This window comes from Alexandromys fortis, unplaced genomic scaffold, assembly GCF_014885135.2.
Source record: "Alexandromys fortis isolate MF-2015 unplaced genomic scaffold, M_Fortis_MF-2015_v1.1 scaffold_0, whole genome shotgun sequence".
In the NCBI taxonomy this organism is placed as follows: Eukaryota; Metazoa; Chordata; class Mammalia; order Rodentia; family Cricetidae; genus Alexandromys; species Alexandromys fortis.
Genome location: NW_026067949.1, coordinates 39,194,271 through 39,218,679, shown reverse-complemented (window position 1 = coordinate 39,218,679; position 24,409 = coordinate 39,194,271). Strand labels below are relative to the sequence as shown.

Below are 24,409 nucleotides of genomic sequence, written 5' to 3'. Positions count from 1 at the left end.
GTGAGAGTTTGACTAAATCCATAGTTCCCCGGATTGTGTGATATGTATCGTTGATGAGGGATAAAGTATCATCCCTGAGGATCTTTGATCTTCAACACCATTCTAGGCCAAAACCTAAAGAAGATTTTCATGTCGTCCCTGGTTCAATATACCCCAAAGCCATTTGTTCATTGTGTAGCGTGGCACAGTAGGAGTTTGATAGAGTTTATGAGCTTCAGATAGATGGTGAGAAATCTGCAAAGATAAATATGATTAATAGAGACAAATGACAACAGCAAGAAAAGCACATAAACAGAAGCAGTGCCTGTGGTAACAAATTAAAAAGAATTGAGGTAGAAATTTTTAAATGGTACTGATAGAGCTCTGATCAAGATCCTATCAGCCAGCAAGTGAAATGCATACTGCCAGTATAATTCTTCGTTGCTATTATTATTATCATTATTATTGCTTTATCATGCTATCTCTGATTATCATTCCGTAGACACGTTTTGAGGAAAAGGAAGACAGCTGCACAGGCATCATGAGTTTGAATCTCTTTTAAAATGACTGTTGCCTATATGATTTTCTTTGGGTTCTCCTTCTTATTTAGCTTCTCTAAGAACCCTCAAGAACAATGGCAATGGGTTTTTGATTCTACTGGACCTATTGGTTGCGTGGGAGCCTAGGCAGTTTCGTGGATGCTCACCTTACTAGACCTGGATGGAGGTGGGTGGTCCTTGGACTTCCCACAGGGCAGNGGATTTGATTGGGGGAGGGGGAGGGAAAGGGGAGGCGGCGGTGGGGAAGAGACAGAAATTTTTAATAAATAAATAAATAAATTTAAAAAAAATGACTGTTGCCCCGTGTGAGTGGCACACACCTATAATCTCCACACTTGTAAGAATTGCAAGTTCAGGGCCTGCCCAGGCCATATGATGAGACCTAGTTAAGAAAAAACAAAGAAAAGACAATTAAACAACGAAATCTTTTTTTTTTCCTGCAGCATTAAAAACTTACACCCTTGCTATGTCCCTGGCCTCTAGCAAACTCAATTTCTTCCCTATAACTGAACATTAAGATGTGTCGTATCTCGCCTGTACACCAGTACGAGAAGCCAGGATGCTGTCCAAGATGGGGGAAATTGCTGGTTAAACCCATATATCTTTTTAATTAAAAATCAACACCCTGTAGATTTGAGAGTATCGGACATTCTTTAAAGAGCACTGGAATTAAAGTGGCAGTAAAAATTCAGAAGGGAATTCGCGGAAGGATGATACATGGTTGCTAGCGAGTTATGAGCTGGAAAACATTCAGATCCTAATGGAAGGTTAGGGCTTCAAGAGCCATTGGCTGTTCATAGGGAACAAAAGGGAAGTTGCCAGAAGGTGTAGGAGTGAAGTCTAAGCAAGAAGTAGGAAGAGCAACAAGTGTCTCTCGATGCAGGGAACAAAAAAAAACCCCACCTTTCTCAGACTGGTCAGTCCTGCTACTTCCTTAGTCGGGACAATTTAATTCTAAGTCTTGCTCCCACTGAGGTGATACAACTATTTATTATTTATGGATTGGCATATACACAGCTCACGGTTTACTAATGTTTTAAAATTAAGTAGCAAAATGTTTGGAAAGCACTTTGAAGATGAAAAGTTGTGTAAGTGCTAAGCATTATCATTATACCATTATCATAAAACACATAAAAGCCAGAGATTCTTGTAAGCTAAATAGGTGGAGGATGACTGTGCCGGGCAGCACTCGAGGGGAAGATGGCAAGGGGACAGCCTCGGCGGAGCGAGGAGCCATGGACATCCCTGCGGAACAGGTGTGTATAAGGGGAGGGGGAGGGGTCAGCAGGAGGCTTTACCACCACTCCGAAAGAAGAAAGCAGTTAGTTAGCTTGTAGTTAGATTAAAGATTTAAGGTTCTTAAAAAATGTGCAATTCTCCTAAAATCGGCAAAACAAAACAAAACAAAACAAATGAGCAGTTCCTTCCGCCCTTTATGGAAATACAAACAATACAAAGTCAATACAGGAGGAAAACAGAGTTAGTGGAAAAGTTTTCACCGTCGGAGTTTACTCTAAATTTCCCGAGAAACCTTTCAATTATAAGTAAGGTGTTCTTGTATAGCAACTGAAACTTGAAGAGTCGGGTCTATCGTAGCTTTGAAAGACGATTTCACTATGAATACAGAAAGGAATGTGTGTCTGTGCTTCTAGCAGTATGGCTGATGGAGACGTCGTTGTGCTTGCTGTTTCATTTACAATGCAATCTCCCGGCTTGGAAGAGGTAACAACACAATGGAGGTCTTATTTTTACTTATTAGAACACCACAGTGCTTCACTACTCTATACTTTTAGCGGCATGGTTTTACGTTCAGTTCAGAAGTAAAGGCAAAACTAAAAAGAGAAGATCTTTATACTTGACATTAGCAACGATGTAATTGGCCTCAAAGACAAAGGAACGTGCTGACCTGCTATTATGAAGGAGGTAGATGGACCAGAATTTTTATATCTACATTTTAATTTTTAAGCTAATCAGATAAGCATGATGATAATTGTTTTCATACACATTATTCTTTCCAGCACTATCACAAAATGCAGACATTGATAAACTCATTGGGAACTACTATATTTTAAAAATTACACATCTGTGCAAAATCTAGATTCCAGGTGACCAGCATATTGCCATGCTGCAACTTCTCAATACACAGCTTTAGTAATTCTACTTTTTACTTTCACAATAATATTTAACTTATCTATCTGTTAGAAAATATTGAGATATTTTCCATAAAATTATGTTACTGTCAATACTTACTTAACAAAACTTATAAAACCTCAGGTCCTAAGGGAGGTATTCTGTCTCTTTCAGATCAACTTGATCAACCTCTTATACTTCATAAATACTATCTGAGCAATACTGTGAAGACAGACTCTAGTTTTATCTCAAAGAATTAATAACTTTAAGTCGAGGCTAAAGTTGGAAATCTCTGAACATCCTTTATAAATAATCCATTGCTAATCTTATCATTACTGCACCTGAATGATTCTGATGTATACTTTGTTAGTGAAACACACGTGGAAGATAAACAGGTTGCTCAAATCAAATCAAGTTTTCCTGTTCTTTACCTCAACTACTGACCGAGACTCAATTTCTGTTTAATGTTGGGCAGTTTGATTTTCAAACATTTCCTCTATTAGAGAAGTAGAATTCACATGTGATGTTTGTAAGAATGTTCTATAGAAAAGAATAATAACAGTGTGGGACTTCCCTCTTCAGTTTAGGACCGTGCTGCTCCACGGTGAACTAAGAAAGCCTTTGGAAAGGAAGGCTTTCTGGGCTGTGAGGGAAGCCCTGATCCTCACCTTGCCTAAGTTATGAGGATAGTCAGAGGACAGCTCCTCTGCCCTCTTTACTGCCCCCTACAGAGAAAGATCACTATAAAGGTTGTTTCTCCCCTTCTTTAAAATCAGAAACATAGGACGGGTGGTTTGGAAATTCCCTCCCAGTGCCCCACCAGGAAGTTTCTTCCACCAGGAAAGTTACATTAAGAAAGTTTGAAGTCATATATGCTTTATGAGATATTTTTGTATCCAAGAATCACTTTTGTATAGCTTTGTAAAAATTAGAAGGTAAAACCGTGAATGGTTTAAAATATCTATAAACTATTAAATTATTATAAAACTGTTAGGACTCATTTTTGATTTTAAAAGCAGAATCTTATATAGCTTGATCTACAATGACATGTTTAAAAGAGTTGAAAAATAGACCCTAACTATTTACCACATCACAAACATCATATGCAATGTTTTCATTGGCAATTTCATTATTCTGTGGTAAGTTGACTGAGTAAAAACAAAATATGAATGCATTTACTAGTAAAATGTGGAAGAAAATGTCTGAGAACACATGTTCATGTGTAGGATTATGTTACCAGGATTTATCATATCATTGAGTCAATTACTTCACCCAAAATGTTAAACACCATTCTAGATTCAATATGTGAGTTGATTCAAGGGAGAAAATATATTATTAGTCTAAATCAGAATGTTCTCTTGACTCAGGACTTCAAGGCTTATCTAGAAAAAAAGTGGATAGAATGGGATGTTATATATCTGGAATAAGTCCTTCTCTTCTTCAAGCTCAAAAAGTTCTAAGACATCATATGGAAATATTGAAAGACACCAAATTTCTAGTGCAAACAATTTAGACAATGTACTTTTCAATGATGAGAATCTTATCTAGGTAAAATAAAAGTTCTGAAAAAACATGGAATTGTCATTGATGATGGAACACTATCTGACACTGCTTCTTTAGAAAATATTGTCCACTCAGGGAATCAGTGTGAAGTAACTAAAAAGTGAGCTTCCTAATAGATATTTGATTTTGTTACAAAATAAAAAGTCAAAAGAATGTAGGCACTAATATAAGTGATTCAAAGTGACTAGTACTTCATATAATCACCAAAATACATATTTATGTTTCTTCATGTTAGCATATAAGCATGTAAGTGTTTAATACATACACACAAGAGAGAGGTAGTATACAGAGTACATAAAATAGAACATAAAGTAGATAATATGGCAAATAAAACAAAATATGAATTTGTGTTAATATAAAATAAAATATTGATAAATACTCATATATTAATATTATATCATAATGTTAATACAAAATAAAATTATATATAATTAGATAGATAGATAGATAGATAAATAGATAGATAGATAGATATAAAATGGGTTGAATTGTGACCGCCCATTCATACATTAAAATTCTTGCCCCTGATATCTCAGAGTGTGAATGCATTTAGGAAAAGCTTAAATGGGGTGATTTTTTTAAGGGGAGGTTATTGAATAGAATCTAGCATAGTATGACTGTACTTATACAAGGAGGAGTCAGGACATGAGAACAAAAGAACGGTGTGATGTGTCAAGGAGAGACCCTTCACCCATATGTTAGGGAACTTGACCTTGGGAGTTTGTGAATCTGCCAGTATCTTATTCTCATGTTTCAACACTGGTAGCATGTGCTACCATGACTAGTCAGTGGAAATTGTTATGGCAGTCCTGAGATCTGATAGCAAGATAGCGCACACAGAACAAGTTAATTTTTACAGTTCTTTCATGTTATATTTATAAGGAAAAAATGTAAAGTGGTTAGCAAACATGGGTACAATAAATTCTTCACTTAATTTCTAAAGACACTGTTTCCACATTTGTGAAAAACGAAATAGAATTTACAGTTCTGAAACATAAATATATTAAAGTAAAATTGCTTCCCAATATGTAAATCATAAGACAGTATCTTATAATAGATTTTGTATTCATTTATTTATCTTTAAAACAATCGTTTCTCCTTTTACATACCAATCCCGTTTCCCTCTCCCTCCTCGCCTCCTGCTCCCTTCACTTTCCACCCACCCCATCGCTCATCTACTCCTCAAAGAGGGTGGGGCTTACCACATGGAATTAACAAAGTCTGGCACTTTGAGGCAGAATGAAGGCCCTCTCTAGACTGAGCACGGTATCCCTCCAAAGAGAATGAACTCCGAAAGCCAGTTCAAGAACTAGGGATAAATCCTGGTCCCACTGCCAGCGGCCCCACAGACAGCCCCAGCCACACAACTATCACCCCCATTCAGAGGGCCTATGTAGGTTTCCCTCTTTTCAGTCTGGAGTCAGTGAGCTCCCACTAGCTCAGGTCAGCTGTCTCTGTGGGTATTCCCACCATGGTCTTGACCCTTTTGCTCATATTATCGCTTCTCCCTCTCTTCAACTGGACTCTGGAAGCTCGGCCCAGCGCTAGCTGTGGATCTCCGCATCTGCTTCCATCAGTAGCTGGATGAAGTTTCTGTGATGACAATTAAGGTCGTCATCAATTTGATTACAGAGGAAGGCCAATTCAGGTACTCTCTCCACTACTGCTTAGGGTCTTAGTTGGGGTCATCCTTGTGGATTAGTGGAAATTTCCCTAGTGCCAGGTTTCATGCTAGCCTCATAATGACTCCCTCAATCAAGATAACTCTTGTCTTGCTCTCCCTCTCTCTCCTTTTCCCATCTCAGCCAGCCTGTTCCATCATGTTCTCCTCCCCTTCCTTTCTTCCCTCTTCTCCCTTTCTGCCCCTCCTTCTTTACCCCCCATGCTCCCAATTTTCTCAGGAGTTCTTGTATTTCCCCTTCCCACGGAAATCCATGTATGACTCTCTTAGGGTTCTCCTTGTCATCTGGCTTCTCTGGGTTCCTGGACTATAACCTGGTTATCCTTTTCTTTACATCTAATATTCACTTATGAGTGAGTAAATTCAAAGCTTGTCTTTCTGGGTCTGGGTTACCTCACTCAGGATGTTTTCTTTTTTCTAATTCCCTTCATTTGCCTGTAAATTTCAAAATGTCATTGCATTTTTTACCCACTAAGTAGTACTCCATTGTGTAAATGTACCACATTTTCTTTATCCATTCTTTGGTAGAGGATCATTTAGGTTGTTTCCAGGTTCTTGCTATTACGAATAATGCTGCTATGAACATAGTTGAGCAAATGTCCTTGTAGTATGAGCCTGCATCCTTTGGATATATGCCCAAGAGTAGTATTTCTGGGTCTTGAGATAGATTGATTACCAATTTTCTGAGAAATTACCATATTGGTTTTCAAAGTAGCTGTATAAGTTTGCATTCCCACCAGCAATGGAGGAGTGTTCCCCCTACTCTGCATCCTCTCCAGCATAAGCTGTCATTGATGTTTTTAATCTTAGCCATTCTGACTGATATAAGATGGTATCTCCGAGTAATTTTGATTTGCATTATCCTTATGGCTAAGGATATTGAGCAATTCCTTAAGTGTCATTAAGCCATTTGAGATTCTTCTGTTGAGAATTCTCTCTTTAGATCTGTATCCCATTTTTAAATTGAATTATTTGATATTTTGATGTCTAGTTTCTTGAGTTCTCTATATATTTTGAAGATTTGTCCTTTGTCTGATGCGGGGTTGGTGAAGATCTTTTCCCATTCAGTTGGCTGCCATTTTGTCTTATTGACTGTGTCCTTTGCCTTACAGAAGTTTCTCAGTTTCAGGCGGACAGGAGAGGGCTGGGTAGGTGAAGTTTTTGCTTTGTAAGCTTGACGACCTAAGTTGAGAACCCCACCCCTCACTTGAAAGGCCAAGTTTAGGGGTACAGTGCATATACTCACAGTGTGGGAGTGGCAAAAACAGGTAGATCTTGAGGGTCTGATGGGTCAGAATACCCACATCAGGTGAATGTCTCAAAAATAGAGGTGAAAGTGACTGAAGAGACAGTTTGCTTTCTGAGACTGTGGCTTTGAATTAGATGACTTTCTGGGCTTTGCAAAAAAAAATGTGACACATTTTCATAATTTTAGGATCCTATCCCAGGGAACCTGGGCTCTAACCAACTTACAAGGTTTCTAAAATTGTATGTCATTAAAATAAATTTGGATTTGCTCATTAAAAAGGTGGAGAGAGAAAGACACAGAATGTTGATCTCTGATCTCCGCATACATACCCACAGGAATTTGCACCCAACCACATACACACATACACATAAAGCTTTAAAATGAATTAAAAATTTGTATATTCTTCGAGGCTGTGCATCTTTTATTTCCAATATGTACATAATGCTTAAAATTTGCAACCCCATCATGATTTGTAAGAAATAATGAAGACTTCCACATCTGAGTGAAAAACAAAAGATCCCCAAAAAATTAGCGTATGATTTTATTCTATAATGTTCTTGCAATACAAAGCCATAGGAAGGGAAAACAGAATTGGAATTGTCAGGGCTTAAAGAGGGAAAGAGAACAGAAAATGGAGGAACTACATAGTTAAAAGGAAACATTAGGGGCCTCTGTTGATAGATGCCCAGTATCTTGGCTCTGTGCATGCCAATGTACAGGTTGTGATATTATAGTATAGATTACTGTCAAGGAAAAGTATTCAAAGGATATAAGGAATTTCTATTATTTTTATAGTTGCATAAAAGTCTGTAATCACTTCAAAGTTGAACATTGATTTTAAACTTAAAAATAAATACAGAAACATATCTAAAGAAAGCATTCTATAAAGTAATTTGACCAGTAACTCCAACAGAGTAATGTCAGAAAGGAAAAGAAAGAAGTAGAATTTGAATTCCAGGTTTAAAACATTGAGACATACAACAATGAAATGCAATGCAGAAATTCTGATTTCAGTTCGGCTCAAACAAAAATATGTATAAGACATTTTGAAGATGTTAAATGTGAAGTCTGTATTGATGGATATTAAGAAGTTGATGTAGCTCCACTAGGTGTATCAGTGATCACAGAAAAGTACTCTTAATTTTTAGATGAAATATAAATTACCTAGGTGAATTCATTGCAACTACTTGGAAAAGCTACATAAGACCATGAAGTTAAAGGGGGGGGAGGGGAGAGAAGTGCTAGGCGGTGATGATGTACACCTTTAATCCTAGCACTCAGGAGGCAGAGGTAGGATCTCTGAGTTAGAAGACAGCCTGGTCTACAAAAGCTAGTTCCAGGATAGCCGGGGCTGTTACACAGAAAAACCCTGTCTCAAAAAAAAAAATAACATGAAGTAAGTATTATTATAAAAATTGAATAATTATTAAGTTTATGAAATAGGAATGTGGCAATTGATCCAACTAGTCTCTTTTTTATGAGTATTCAAGGTTTTTTTTAAGTCATTATTCTACTTCCTCTACTGAGTATAATGCCTTTTCTTTGCTCCCCTTTTTAGCAAACTCTGAAGGAAAGATCAGTAGTCAAGACCCTGTTTCCACTAATTCCATTGTCTTTTTTATTGGTTTTTATTTTTTTTTCTTCTCACTGCAGTTTATTCCAGGACTTTATTCACTTTCTCTCCCCCCCCCCATCTCTTTCTTTATCCCCTCTCTCTCTTTCCCCTCTCCTCTCTCTCTCTCCTGGCAAACTTCTCCCAGCCCTTAAGTAGGCATGGGCTGCCAACCCTGAACTGCCAGGTGGGCACTGCCCATAGGTTCACGCATATGCAAGCAGCTGATAAGCATTGCGTGATCATAGCACAGGTCAGGCCTTAGCCATCTCAGGAGTTGATTATACATCTCCATCAGGTGTGATTCCATGCAGCTCGCTACAGACTAGGCTGACCTCAAACGTGCAGCAATTCTTCTGCCAAACGCTAGGATTAGAGATGTGTAGCATTTTATTGGTTTTTATTGAGCTCTACATTTTTCTCTGCTCCCCTCCCTGTCACTCCCTTTCCCTTGAACCCTCCCCCAATGTCCCCATGCTCCCAATTACTCAGGAGATTTTGTCCATTGTCTTTTTAACCCTGTGTTATTCCTAAAGTTTCCTATCAAAATTACCTTTATGATGCCCATCTGTGATTCCCATCCTCATTCCATAATATATCTGAGCTACCTTTAAGCACAGTTTAGCTTGTTCCTTGTCCTTGATTCACCTCCACATTCCTGCCTTTCCCACCTCACACTGGTTGTTTTCCTTGGCATCTATTCTCTGCCAGATCCTTCTTTCTAACACGCTAACAAAAACTACACAGGAGATCCTATCTTGGTCTTCTTCTCTACCTACCCTGACTCCTTTGGTATTGACATCCCCTGTCAGACTCTCATCTACATGATCAGGGATGAAATATTACCATGATGAACTCACACTCCTTTTTCCAAATTGCACACTTGTATATCTGACCCACACGGTCTCATGAATACCTGTTGAACATCCCTAACGTCAATACAGTTGCATAAAAAGCCTTTTCATCTTACACGATGACAGCACCATCATTTAAGTGATCCAGGTAAATATCTAGAAAACATACTCCATTCCTCTTACAACCCATCTTTCCATTAAGAGATCTCTATCAGTATTATACTTAAAATAGATTCAGAATTCAACCTCTTTGCTCTACCTCTATTTCTCCAGTCTCAGTCAACACCATTAGCTGTTTCAATCATTGTAATATTTTCTGTCCTGCCCCTCTGTAGTTTCTTCTGCCTGCCCCTCTGTAATTCTTTCTTCACAGCATCCAAAGGTGTTCCATCAAGACATTAGGCCAAGATATCACAATCCACCACTCAAAGCTGCTCAATGCTGCCATTTAGCTGAGAAAACCCCAAATCATTATCACGAGGCTCAGGAAATCTGGGCCTTGATGCCTCTCAACCTTACTTTCCCACTATTTTTCCTTCATCCTCTGCTCTAGCCAGAATTACCTAACACGCCGAACTTGTCCTTACCCATGGACCTCCCTTGCATCATTGACTTTGCCTTAAGTTTTCCACATGTATGTTGGTATGCATAACTCCTACACATGTGTTAAGTATTCTCACACTTTGCCTGCCAGGGTCTACCCTGACCACTCTACTTAATAGCAGTTTATCACACCTGCAGCTAACATAAGAACCCAAATCTGATCTTTCCCAGCCCTACTTTTCCTATAGCACTTAAAACCTTGTACCAGTTACAGATTGCAATTATGTACTTATTTTTGTCCTTTCTCTCTCTACTCAGTAGTTTGTAAGCTCCATGAGGACAGAGGTGACTCTCCCTGGCAGAAAAAAAACAATTATAATTATTCTTGGAAAGAATAAATGAATACTGATTTAGTATAACCAATATCAATTATAGGTACTGAAAAATAAGCATCCCTAATACCATATCCACCAACTCTGCACTGTTTCCAAAGTCATCAGTCTACTGACCACATTATTCATGTAAAATAACACACTTTTACACTTAAAACTAAACTGATATGTATTTCCAAGATCCAAAATCAAGCTCTTACTGACACCTTCCTGTCCTTTTACTCAGAACAGAGTCCAAAACAAAAATAAAGCTAACAAGGTGTGGAAAGATTATCCTTGTCATCCTAATGACGGTGGTTGCTGCTGTCGTCATCGGACTCATTGCCTATTCTGTCGCCTGTGGTAAGTACGTATTTTGCTTGTCTTTTCAGTCACATGGGTTTTTTGACTTTAGAGCAGGAAAACTTGGCAATTTGAAGAGGGAGAGGAAACATAATTTTTGTTTGCTATGCATTTTTTACCCTTGTGGTTATTAACATTGACTGCACTAACACTTAATACTTTATGAAGGATAATAAATATATGAAAGATTGCACATGTAGCATATTTTTATGAGTTTTGACATGTGACTCATGGCACTATCATTACAGTTAAGGTAGTAAATATTCACTCCCTAAAGTTTGTCCTCAGACTTTGTCCTCAAGTGACTTTTAGTCCAATGTATTTATTCTAAAACTAGAAATGTAGTATTCTTTTGTTTTGTTTTGTTGGAAAGATTTGGGGATTGAGACTACATTAATGAATAAAGCAGGCACAGTTCCTATTTGTTGAACTTAGTAGCTCTATAAGTAAACAACCAATCCACTAATAAATGAATCTGAAAGCTAAGGACCCGCAATTTGTTACTACAGAAATACGATTTCTTACTCCAAAGCCTATGTTTCCTCCATACAATGTGTCCTACCCATAAAATTCTTCCTTAAGTGTAGATTCTTCTCCTTCTATCTACCCCCTCTGCCTGACAACCCCACCTATCCTTTCTCCTGCCTCACTATTGGCCATTCAGCTCTTTATTAAACCGTCAGGTGTTTTAGACAGGCAAAGAATCACAGCTTCTCAGAGTTAAACAAATGCAACATAAACAAAAGCAACACATCTTTACATCATTAAAACAAATGCTCCACGCATAAACAAAAGCAACATGGCTTACAATCATATTCTACAACAGGTTTAGATGTGTAAGAGTTTGTCTTTCCCATCCAATACCTATTTCAGTTCACAATGGGTAAACACCGACGCAGACAGAAACAGAAAGAACTATGCAGAGTGAACTAATCAGGCCCTGCCCTCACCCCAGGAAGGAGGAGGTTTGCAATCACCTCCATTGTATCTGCCATGTATGTTCATTAGACAGGTTGCAGTGACAGATGTTACAACTGCTAAATCACAAGTCACAGCCATAACATATGCTAAAAAAAAAAATTCTATGACCAAGAAGCACTCGCTTGAAAAGTAGACTCTAAACTCGGTCATTCATCAAGAGTAGGTACCAGAAACTGAAAGTAAAAAGAGAGCATATAAGGATATTATGTTTGGAAGTAGATGAACTTTCATGTCTTACATTATTGTCATCAACTTAACATGTAACGAGTTGATATTTCCCCTTCACATCAAGCCGAGAAACGGACTTGATAAAGCAGATCAGTGTTATCCTGAAAAGACCTTTACAGATTAAGGAATAACACAGACTTAAGTCTGCCTCCCACACGCAATATCTAAAATGTAAGTAATGAGTTGTTAGGCTGGAGAGATGGCTCAGCGGTCAGGAGAACTTGCTGAGCATCCAGAGGATCCTAGTTCAGAGGCCACCCCACCCACAGAGCATTTAGATCTCTGGTTAAATAAGTGGAAGATGGGTCTCAAGTCTAAATGCTGAAAAAGTAATAAACACAAGCAGTACAGAAAAATTTGTCGATAAAAAGGAGAAATATAGTCAAGACCATTCCAGCAATGCCAAAAAACATAAATCAAAAGTCAGAAGAATACAGAGGTAGACACATACCACTGTCCTTTTGAATGAATCTGAATCTGTAATATTTATCTATTTGGTAGCTCACTATCGTAAATTCCAAACCCAGAAGTAATGGACTATATTTTCACAACTACTATTATTTCATTGGAATCAGGGCTTAGCTAAAGAACAGCTAAGCAAAACAAAGCACGGAGCAGTTTAACCTCGTGGATACCTTGCTTTCTCTGCTCCATGTTACCCTAAGTGATTGTCGTGTGCATTCTCATTAGTTTAGCTTCTTTCTCAATTTAATTTTTTTAAATTTTATGTGTATAAGTGTTTTGCCTGTGTGTATGTGTGTATGCCACACATGTGCAGTGCCTGCTGAGGTCAGAAAAGGGCATCAGATCCTCTATACCTGGAGCCCCCATGCGGGTGGGTAATGGTAACTAAACCTGGACCTTCTCACCTACTGAGCCCTATCTCCAATCCCAACCTTCACTTGCCTTTTTTGGGGGGAGGGAGAGCAATTAGTACTCTAAATAATAGGAAAAAAAAGAATAAAGATACATGAAAGTATCCAGAAACTGAGTTAACATTCATATACTTCTGAATTAATATCTAGGTACTTAACACAGTAAAGGTTTCAAATAAGCATTTGGGTTCTAGAATTTGAATTCCACATAATTTTCACATATCACCAATGTTAATATTAATTTGAGTTTTTCAACCTTTCTAGATGCAAAGGCTGTTACATGTTCATACAATACCCAAAACCAACCTAGATTTGGTCCTGCAAATCATCTTTAAAATCCATATTGCAAATCAATGAATTTTAACACCAACTCTTAGAATTATTTGAAAAGATTTTTTTCCACTACTACTAAATAGACTGGGGATACATCTCGGTGATAAAAACACTTGCTTAGCCTGCATGAATCTGTAAGTTCAATTCCCAATGCCAAAGAAAGGAAGGAAGGAAAAAGAGACAGAGAGAGAGAGAGAGAGAGAGAGAGAGAGAGAGAGAGAGAGAAGGTGAAAGGAATAGAGAAAATATCAAATGTTAGTCTGCTAGTCCTAAATTACAGTTCTATAGGAGTAATAATTTCAGATGTTCTATTGTACTCTAGGGTGACCACAGACATTGATAATATAATGTATTTTTGTCTCAATATAACATTTTACTATTTTTTTAAGAATTTCATACACACATATAATATATTTTAATCTATGCTCACCTCTATGCCTCCCCCTAACTCCTTCCAGATCAACTACCCACTCTCAAACCCCTTCTAACTTCATGGCTTTGCTTTTTTTTAAACCCACTGTTTCCAATTTGTGCTACCCATATCCTCATGGGTATGGGGCCATCCACTGGAGCACAGGTGACCTGTCCAAGGTCACAATCTTGAAGAAAACTGACTCTCCCCCTGCAGAAAGCATAAACTTGGGGCTGTGGCTCAAGAATCCAAGCTTTTCCATGCTGTAACATTGACTAGTTTTATTTTATCCCAGCACCCACAGCTGCTATGAGTTCGCAGCTTTCAAGGCCCTGTCATTCACAGATATCACTGTCTTATCCCAATTCTCCCTAACCTCAGGCTCTTACATGGTCTCTTCAGCCCTGTTCCACAATGGTCCTTGAGCCTTGCCTTGGTGGTAGAGGGTATAATTAGAGATATCTCAGTGTGTCTGAGTATTACACAGACATTGATTCTCTATAATCTGACCAATTGTGAGTTCCTAAACTAACTGGTGTCTGCTGCACAAAGAAATTTCCATGATGAGAGCTGGTTTTAGAGATGCAAATTTATAAGGCAATTTGAAATTATGTCCATTTTTAAAAGTTTAATAAAAGGATTTTGAATATTGTTATTGTAGAGAAATAATGTTTGAGACAATAAATGTTACTCTGATTTGAACACTACACAAATAACAGTATTAAAACATCACATGGGCAGCCTACAAATATTTACAATTATTATGTCAATTAAAAGTTAATTAATTTATATTTCTATAGTCTTATGAGTACACAAAAAAACCTGTACACAAAGTCCATTTTCAAGGATGTAGTAGAACCTATAGTATCCAAAGTGTATTTCCAGTGGGAAGCCAAGTTTGAGAACAACTGACCTCAAAGAAGATAAACAGACATATAAGAGTAAGACATTTGGAGATTCAGAGGAAGTGACCAAGTTCATTTTATCATTTCAAAGTGCCAAAAATTCAGGCCTTTACTCAAGTTGCTCTGCCATACATGTCCTGCCTTGCCACCATCCTCTCAATGTCCAAGGAATCTGGACTACTTATAGCCATTATGTACAAATTCCAGCCGGCCAGAAGGGAGATCAGGAAAGCAAGAGTGCTTTTCAAACTTGATCTTTCTTACTAAATGTTCTCTCGAATAGGCCACTGGAGAGTTACATGCCCCTGACAGAAATCTCAGAAATTCCACAAGCATTTTTCATTCCATTATTCAGGAATGCAAATGCAGCAGCCTCACTCTTAACTATAACAGAGGCTGGAAAACACAGTTTATAGATTAGCATCAGCTGGGATAAATCAGAAGAGGAGACTGTCAATAAATGACACGTGGTTGGCACTTGGAGAAAGTTAATCTTTCTCACTGATCTTTTCATCACTTCTATTTCAATATATTCTCAAATATATTTAGACTAATCATAAGTGGAAACTCTTCACCTCTTCCCGCCCCTCCACAAAAAACTAGTTTAGTTTCAGGGTATAGTAAATGAAAGTAAAAAGGTAAGAGCACAAGCAAAAAGGACCTTCTCAATTACCCTTGTATTTACTTCAGCATTTTACTCTGGAACCACAAGCAAAAATTAGTAAATATGAGTTTTTCTTCCCAAAAAGCTTCTTTAAAAACAAGTATAGTAATACATCCTGGCAGTGGCATGTATGTAACTCTCCAGTGGCCTATTTAAGAGAACATTTAGTAGAAAAGATCAAGTCTGAAAAGTAGACCAAAGAAGTTAATGAAGACATTCAAGATAGATCAATTTCTAAGATTAATGCACCCCAAATAGGCCACATGCATGGCATTAAGTTATGAAACTATGCATAAAAATGGGCATAGTATACATAGTATAAGCCCACATAAACATGCACAAGTCCAAAGACAAAATAAAAGGATTAATGTAAATTAAAATTGAAAATAATATTTTCTATATGATAACATCTATCTAGGCACTCATTGCTTTGCCTGTCTAAAATCACATACTTTGTTTCTTTGTTCAGTTTACTAAATGTTGGGGACTTTTAAGTCATGACTTATTTCATTTTCTCCATTATTTATTTTAATTTCTTAGGTATTTTGTGAGTAAGAAATCCTATGATTGAGCTGATTTTGCAGAAATGTAGTGTATGGCAATCACAAAGACCAAGATAATTACTATATTTTAATGTAATTTTGTTCCATAACACATTGTCCAAACTTGAAAACTGTCATATTAAAATTTTACATTAAAAAATCTTGAATACATTTTTGGCAAAAGGTTATAATTTAGCATTTCTCCACCCAAGCAATTTCCACAATCAGTGGGCAGTAGGAGTTTTAGATGTCACATAACCTGACATTTTATGAGCGTATGACTTCTCAGAATGAAAGTGGTTGTGCCCAGTGGAAAAACTATTTTCCTTTTCTCTCCTCAGGAAAGCCACCTTTCTACTACCATGTCAGCTTTAAGGTTAACAACATTGACTATGACAGCAAATTTGCAAAGCCATATTCTCAGGAATACATGGACCTAAATAAAAAGATAGTGTCTTTGGTAAGTTGAGTTACTTTTTTTTTTCTGTGCTTTCCCGAAAGTGTTAAGACCCTAGCAGTTACCTTCCAAGTTCAAAACAATTTCTAACCAATACCTTGTACTAGATGAGATGAAGAAGCCCTTTCAGAAATTCCTCTGCAAAGTTGAACATGGAATTGTGGAAAGGGACACATTTCAAATAACCCTGAGAAAAATGATTCATGAAGAAGAGTAGATAGCTCTAATGGATTCATCAATTACATTAGTAATACATGTTTGATCTCGAAGATGCATAACTTATGTCATGCTGCCTCTGGTTCATGAAGAAGAAGCCTGGCCAATCTGAAAGACAATGTAACAAAAATAAAGAGCACTTTGCATGTCTTCCCTGTTGAGGGAAGGTGACAAACCTCTTGCTTAGGAATTAGCTTTCTGTTCATGTTCACCAGGCTAAAAGTTCAAACAAGAGTCTCGCTCTGTTGGGCTGGAAATGTCTGTTATCACAGATATGATTATAATTAACTACAGTAACTAAATTAATCAGACTAGCAGTGTCAGGAGCGGTGGTGACGTTATCCATCTGCCATTCAAAATCTCCTGATAGGACATTGCAGACCTCGCTTGTCTGACTACTAAACTTGGTAGTCCTTCCAAAGCACCCACTACGCAAAAGTTTTCAATAAGTCAGAGTCCCTGAAAGTCCTGGTGTGTTTTTCTACTATGGAAAGAATCAGAAAATGAAGGCAGAAAAGTCAGCCTTTAGCTTTAGGACAAAAAATGAAACAAAGCAATATAGTATGGTGGATAAGAAAAAACTTGCTGTGAAATATGCCAGACTCAGAGCGATAATTACTGCTTCTTTCTTTTCTATGTGAAACCTAGACTTTAAAAATAGATATGCAGGAATGGGAAGTGCCCAATGGATGGGTGGGAAGAGGACAAGAACGTGAATGGGGTCCAGGGCAAAGCAAGCAAAACATAATGTGCCTATATGAAAATATCATAATAAAACCAATTTTAGACAGTGAATGCTACTAATGAAAAGAATAAAATACAAAAAAAGAGAAAGAAATTGACTCAAGGGCCTTTTTCAATTCCAAAATTAGTGTTTTACTAGCTTTAGGACTTGAGTTCCTTAATTCTCCTTCAATTCAGCTTCTTTCTGTGGACATTAGATCACAAATGCCAACATAATAAGGTGTTGCAGGTGTCACAAAAGGTGAAATGTGATATAAGCCAAAGTCCCATTATTTCATCAGTCTTTTAAAAAGATAGCCTTAACCTATGAGTATAATGAGAGTCAGTTTAATATATTCATTTAGCAGCATAATAGCAGTAGCAGGTTTTCTTCTAGAATTTATGATCTGTCTAGCTCTTCGTTCAACAATAATGCCAGGCATGGGTTTCATCTTGTAAAGAGGGCCTTAAATCATGGTTACTCCCATGGCACCCATGCCAATATTGAATTCCTAAGAAAATCGTCCTAAGACAAGCTCAAACTTCAGACCATACATTCAAATCAATTAGCCCCTGCTTACTCTAGCATAGTAGTTCTCAACCTTTCTAATGCTGTGACCCTTTAATACAGTTTCTCACGTTGTAGTGACCCCCAACGATAAAATTATTTTCATTGCTACTTCATAACTATAATTTTACTACTGTTAGGAATCACAATGTAAATATCTGATATGCAGGATATCTAATATGCGACCCCTGTGGACATGTTATTTGACCCCCAAAAAGATCAAAAGTGACCCATAGGTTGAAAACCACTGCTCTAGAACAGTTGGTATAACTAATATTGCATCATCCTTGCCTGTTAAGCAGTGATCATGATGTCCTCCTTCAGGTTTATTAAACAACTCCATTCCTAGCTTCCAATACATATGCTTGAAAACAACATATATCAAACATGTTGTGCAACGCCTTATTTTTATACTTTCTTTCTGTTTTCACGGAATATAATAATGCCTCATTTGTTAAAGTTATCATTATATATATATACAACATTCATAGGCACAACATGATAGCTAATATAATAGCATGCACCAAATGGAGTTACAGATCATTAGACAAACCTCATAGCCACTACACTAATTCCCGTAGACTCTGATTGCCACTATAGAATTCTTTCAATGACTCATCCTAAAAAGAAATTATATTTTTTCCCTTTGGAAAAGAGAAATCCTGCTTTACCATAAACTATTGGGGAAAGGTCTTGATAGAGAACATTCTCAAAGTTCATATTTTATATGGTTTCTAACAGGCAACTCAAGAAATCTCTACCCTTCTTGTACTATTTTAAGCTCTTCAGCAGGTGTGATATCCAACTAAGTGAAAAGAAGTTCTAAGACCAATTAACACTGACACAAGATCTTATTAATATAATTAGCTTCATTAATTTTCAGTATAAGTACTTATATAACAATACTTAATCCTCAGGATGTCCCTATGTCATATAAAGAAACTGAGCCACTAAAAGATTAAGTTGTCAAAGTCAAACTCCTTGATTTTCTTTTGTCCTTTATTGAAAGATCACCAAAAATACTACAAAATCTTGAGCACACTTCAAATTGCAGGAAGTTAATATAACCAGATAAATAATCCAATGTGTTTAATGCAAAGCAATATGATTTTCAACACATAAATGCATTTGGTTTATAGATGGTCAAAGCAGCCATACAGTCAGGCTTCAGTTTCGGGGAGGCAGTCAGTGGCAATGACAATAGCCATTGTCATACTGTTAAGAGTCTCTTGGAAGCCCCTGACAACACAAAAGAAGGTTTCACACAGCTGGGTTTCCTGTTAGATTGTTAGGGCTCTTACTCTTTGTTAGATAGTTAGGTGTATGGGGTGGTGTACGTTATCACCCCATGTAAATTTAACTCCAATATATTACATATATATGTGTAAGCATATACAATAATGTTTTTCCCATGGCTTTTTCAGACATTGTTAGTGTTATTTGCTCTCTTCCTTCTCATTACATATTATCCTTCCTCCCCTTCCCCACTTAAAGTATCCCATCCATACTCCCCTTTTCTCTTCAATAATACCTATGACCTACAATTTCCCTTTCAACCTATCAACAGCACATATTTGAAAAATGAAAACAATAGATTGCCATATATTCATTTCAGGTCTGCCATAGCACACTTATACACATGCATGCACACACACACACACACACACACACGTGTGTGCACACACACATACAATTTGTAAACATCTCCTCTATGCACACTACTTTTATTACATTGACATTCAGTAAAATTTGCACATGGAAGAAAAATAATATCATAATATCCTCTAGTACAATGAATTCACCACTTCAAAATGAGTATTATAATTTACCATGTTCCTACTCATGATTTTTGGAAGACATGAACATTACATGTTTTATGAAAATTAGGAATACATAAATGTATTTGGTGATATGAGGTCAAACTGGATGACTTTGTTTTACTATTGTGTGTTTTTAGGTGTATTTCAAGTTTTCCAAAGTGATAGAAACCTTTTTAAGAAGCTGAAATCATGTCATTAACCCTTTTTCTTTTTAATAGATGAATGAAACATTTCATGAATCAAAACTGAGAAAACAGTACGTCAAAGCTCACACTGTCCAAGTAAGGTATGCGTAGTATAGCAGAATGAGAAGCAGTTTCATCTCCCTTTCTATAATGCCTTCCAACTGTGTTTGTGTGGTGTGCAACTTTAAGTTTGAAACAAAAAATGGATTTAGTGTCATAAAACTCCCTGTGCTCCATATATGTAAAGGAAATGTTTTTATCATCTTTTAGAAAATGATTACTGAAGAGATGGCTCAGTAATAAAAGCAGTTGCTCTTGCAGAGGACTTAGGTTCAGTTCCCAGCACTCACATGGTGACTCGCTATCCATCTCATGGAAGTCATATTTCAGTTCCAGGGCCCAATGCTCTCTTCTCACCTCCAAGAGTTCTGCCTGCACATAGTTCATAGACAGTCATGCAAAAAGGCACTCATACACATAAAATAAAATTAATAAATCTAAAAATAGTAAAAGTACAAATTGACTAAACTACAACCATGAATTCCAACTAATTATAAGCATCAGATAAAAGTTAAATGGTCTGTTTTTATTTGAGGGCACAAAACCAAAAAGTAAATATAAAAAGAAGAGTATTCTTAAAACTTTTTGACATGAATAAGCCAGGGCCATTGAGACGACATGTAGGGTAAAAGTACTGGACACAGTCTGGTGACCCAAGTTCCATTATAGAATACCAAAGAGATCTGACACTAGAGAACTGTCCTGTGACCTAATATAACTGTGAAATAACATGAATGCTAACATGTGCACATACACATGTGTGCACACACATACACACAGAAATTGAATAATAAATAATTTTCATTTTAAAATGAAAAGAGCATTGCAGAATGTCTGGGTTAATTTGGAAAAAGTATGTTTGGGCTTATAAACAAATTAAAAACTGGATTTGATATTGAGGTAGGGATAGTTCACACAAAAATGGATTTAGGTATTTTTGCTTACAAATCAAATTCACTTCCCATCCTAGTCCTCCACCCAATAGACAGAAGCTGCTGTGACACGTGGAACATTCCTGTAATCCCATGACTAGCAAGCTGAGGAAGGAGAGGATCACAACTTCCAAGGCACACAAGGCTACATTCTGAAAGCATCTCTCATTAAGAAGTTTATAGATAAAATAAATATACAGCTTGCATTAGACTCTAAACATTCATGAAATACATGCAATGTGCATATCAATTTCCCTCCAGTTTTGGAACTCTCAGAAGTCAACTTTCAAAGCTTTATTCATCGTCAAGACGTTGATAAATATATTGATAAAGAACAAAGAACTGGGGGAAACTGATATGAACAGAAAGAAACCCAAGCAGTTAGGAGTTCCCATATTTCACCATGTCTCTAGTTCCCCACCTCTGTGGCAAGGGGGTTCATAGAAAGAAAAGTTGATAAAGGAGATAATTTTTTGTTACAAAGAAACAGATTCCAGTTCACAACAGTTCTTCCAAAAGTATTTGCCACCTATTATATATTCCTAGCTAACAAGATTTTTAAATCCAACAGGAAATAATATCCAAAATATTCTAAGTCAGTTTGTAATGTGTATTAATTATTCTTCATTTCAAGAAACTGTTGTGAGCTCTGCTGGGTATTAGGAAGTTTCAAAAAAAAATAAAATACAACTCGCATTCTCGTTACTAATTGAGAAACCAATTAAATAATTAAATCATCAATTAGTGCCTATAAAGGTAAAGAGTACATAAAATTGATAATATGGGTACTGGGAACCTTTAGTTTCTAAGTCCTAGCAGAACATTGGAAGACACAGAACTAGAAAGCCGTACATATTAAGCTGTCTCTGGAGTCAGTTGCATATATATGTATAGTTTAAGCATTTGCATATTCCATTCAGAATGACAAATTAAATGAGTTCACTTCTTGTAACACTCAGTCCTGGTATCCAAGAGGTAAATAGATAATGGCTCACTATTGCAAGCTGTGACTTCATTTACAATCACCAAAACAACAATGTTTGTTCTTTTCTATTAGTTCCCCTAATGAGTTCATACTGGATTCATAATACATTTATACTAACAAAGCATTTTCATTAACTTCTATGAGATTGAAAGTTATTCTATCTCCGTTAATAAGAAGCATTTGATCTGTAATATTTTTGAAAAACTAGTAAATCTGATAATCATCCCATTTGTAGCATGAGAGTCAAGAAAAGCGAATGACAGCAACTTGCTGTATGATCACAGTGGCAGATACTAAATATAAAATTCTGACTCAGTTTCCCTGGATCTAAAGATAAAAAAAAATCCTCTCTAATCCTACTGCATGTACTGGCTTTGTGGGAGCCTAGTCTGTTTGGATGCTCACCTTCCTAGACCTGGATGGAGGGGGGAGGACCTTGGACTTCTCACAGAGCAGGGAACCCTGACTGCTCTTTGGACTGGAGAGGGAGGGGGAAGGGAATGGGGAAGAAGGATGGAGGGGGGGAAATGGGAGGAAGGGAGCAGGTGGAATGTTTTTTTTTTTGATTTTTCGAGACAGGGTTTCTCCATAGCTTTTGGAGCCTGTCCTGGAACTAGCTCTTGTAGACCAGGCTGGCCTCGAACTCACAGACATCCGCCTGCCTCTGCCTCCCGAGTGCTGGGATTAAAGGTGTGCCTCACCACTGCCCGGCAGGAGGTGGAAATTTTTAAGTAAAACTAAATAAATTAATAAATCCTCTTATCATGTCTGTAAAATGTTGTCTCCTCTCCCTTGGGAGGGAATCTATGGCTAACAAAACAATCTACTGTTTTATGTCAACCACTGACTCTTTGCAAACTCCTCACCCCCGACACTAAAAATGATAGCAGTTCCTTTCTGAGATAACAATCTGTCTGTTTATGTTTTATAGCAAAGCCAATGGGAAAGTCGTAATACATGCTGTGTTGAAATTTAAAGCCTGTTATAGGAACAATGTAGAAAAATTCTGGGAAAGCATTGAAACCATTGTGTATCAGAAGCTCAAATGCCAAACTAAATTACTTATAGATTTTTCCTCATTTAAATTTTCAGGTAAGAATATATATGGTATGGAATGATATTCATCTTTTAATTTGAATATGTTGTTTTGATATACACATGAAGCAGAATTTCTTCCTTTAAATATTGTACTGCATAAAATGATAGCTATTTTTGTTCACTATGAAAGTAACCAGAATCTCAAATGTCTCACATGGTCACATATAATCTGATTCTAACTTGTCTCACATGGTCACATATATTCTGATTCTTATGCTTAGGGATGAATTAACTTTATCCCTGGCTTGGTAGAGTCACTGGGAGTGTGATAAAATCATCCCTGGGACAGGCTGTCAGTTTCTGCTACCAATCCTGTTATAAGAATAATGTAGAAAATTTGGGGGACAGAAATTGAAACTGAAAGTATTGCTACTTCTATAGGAGGGACTAAAAGATGAGTGTGGAGGCTCCTCGGGTAAACTTTCATTTCAGTTAAATGAAATATCAAAGCATCAAAAAGCAAACTCTGAGCATGCTTCTTCTGGATAAGAAAGCATCCCTGCTGAATTGTAACTTCCCTGGGATGTTTCCTCTCACAGCCTTCCTTCTCACGGAGCTCATATGTAGTAGAGTCGAAAAAGGCAGGAAGAAAGTAGTCTTCCAAGCTGTATAGAATTAACATCCAAAGGGACAGTCTTAGAAACTCATTGTCTAACTACATAAACTAAAACATAAAACATATTCCCAACATCCTTCCAGATTTTAAATTATTAGTAAGATCTCGGAGAAATATACAGTCTGGTGGTCTCTTCCAAACAACTGGTTTTTCTTAGGAGTCGTGTTGTAACGCTGAGAGACACCACTGTCAGCAGTAAACTAAGCAGATTAAGTACAGGCTGTGCTCTTGTCTTAAGTCTTGGAAACTCTCTGTCCCTCCCTCTTTATCCTTCATCAGAAGTTTGTTGCCTCATAAAACTGAAGGAGCTTTCACCCATGTAGAAGCAAACCCAGCAGCTGACAAAGCCATTCTCCCAAAACCACAATGGAAGATGTTAATACAGGGCTTATACTCAGGACAGCCTTTGCCAAGATGAGTTTTTAATCACTGATCAAGATGTAAGTAGGTCTGTGCCATACAGATCTTGAAATTTATTTGGCAGCCAAAGTCTCTGTTTCAGCATTTTTTAAAAATACTATGACCTTCTTATGATGACTAGTTAGCTCAGCTACTTATAGCAGATACATCAAGGCTGTGAAGTACATTTTCATACATGCTGCTTAACATACAAGAAAATCTCCATGTTTAAGACAAAGCCTTACGTGTCACTGGCTAGAGCTGCTAATTAAATGAATGGCTGGTTGTAGCACAAGTATCCTACAATGTGAGTAGGAAAAACAAAAGCAATATAAAGCAGTGGCTAAGGTTACAGATTCCGATACTAGATAGCTTGATGTTTGGATTTTTCAGTCCTCTATATGTTAGCTGTATGACTTTGGGAAATTTACTTAGCATTTGAATACCTTAGTCTAATAATATCATAATAGAAAAAAGGATTAGAATAAAAAATAATTCTTATGGT

At 37.1% G+C, this 24,409-nt stretch overlaps 1 protein-coding gene across 1 annotated transcript in view; it reads left to right on the top strand.

Moving 5' to 3' along the window:
* Positions 1-1,739: 1,739 nt before the first annotated feature.
* LOC126506328 (transmembrane protease serine 11C) overlaps positions 1,740-24,409 on the top strand; it is a 40,124-nt gene continuing 17,454 nt past the window's right edge. The window contains exons 1-5 of the mRNA XM_050149834.1: positions 1,740-1,795; positions 10,790-10,905; positions 16,187-16,305; positions 19,848-19,915; positions 22,723-22,883. Of these exons, the coding sequence (XP_050005791.1) occupies positions 1,740-1,795; positions 10,790-10,905; positions 16,187-16,305; positions 19,848-19,915; positions 22,723-22,883 (520 nt within the window). The remainder of the gene's footprint in view (positions 1,796-10,789; positions 10,906-16,186; positions 16,306-19,847; positions 19,916-22,722; positions 22,884-24,409) is intronic.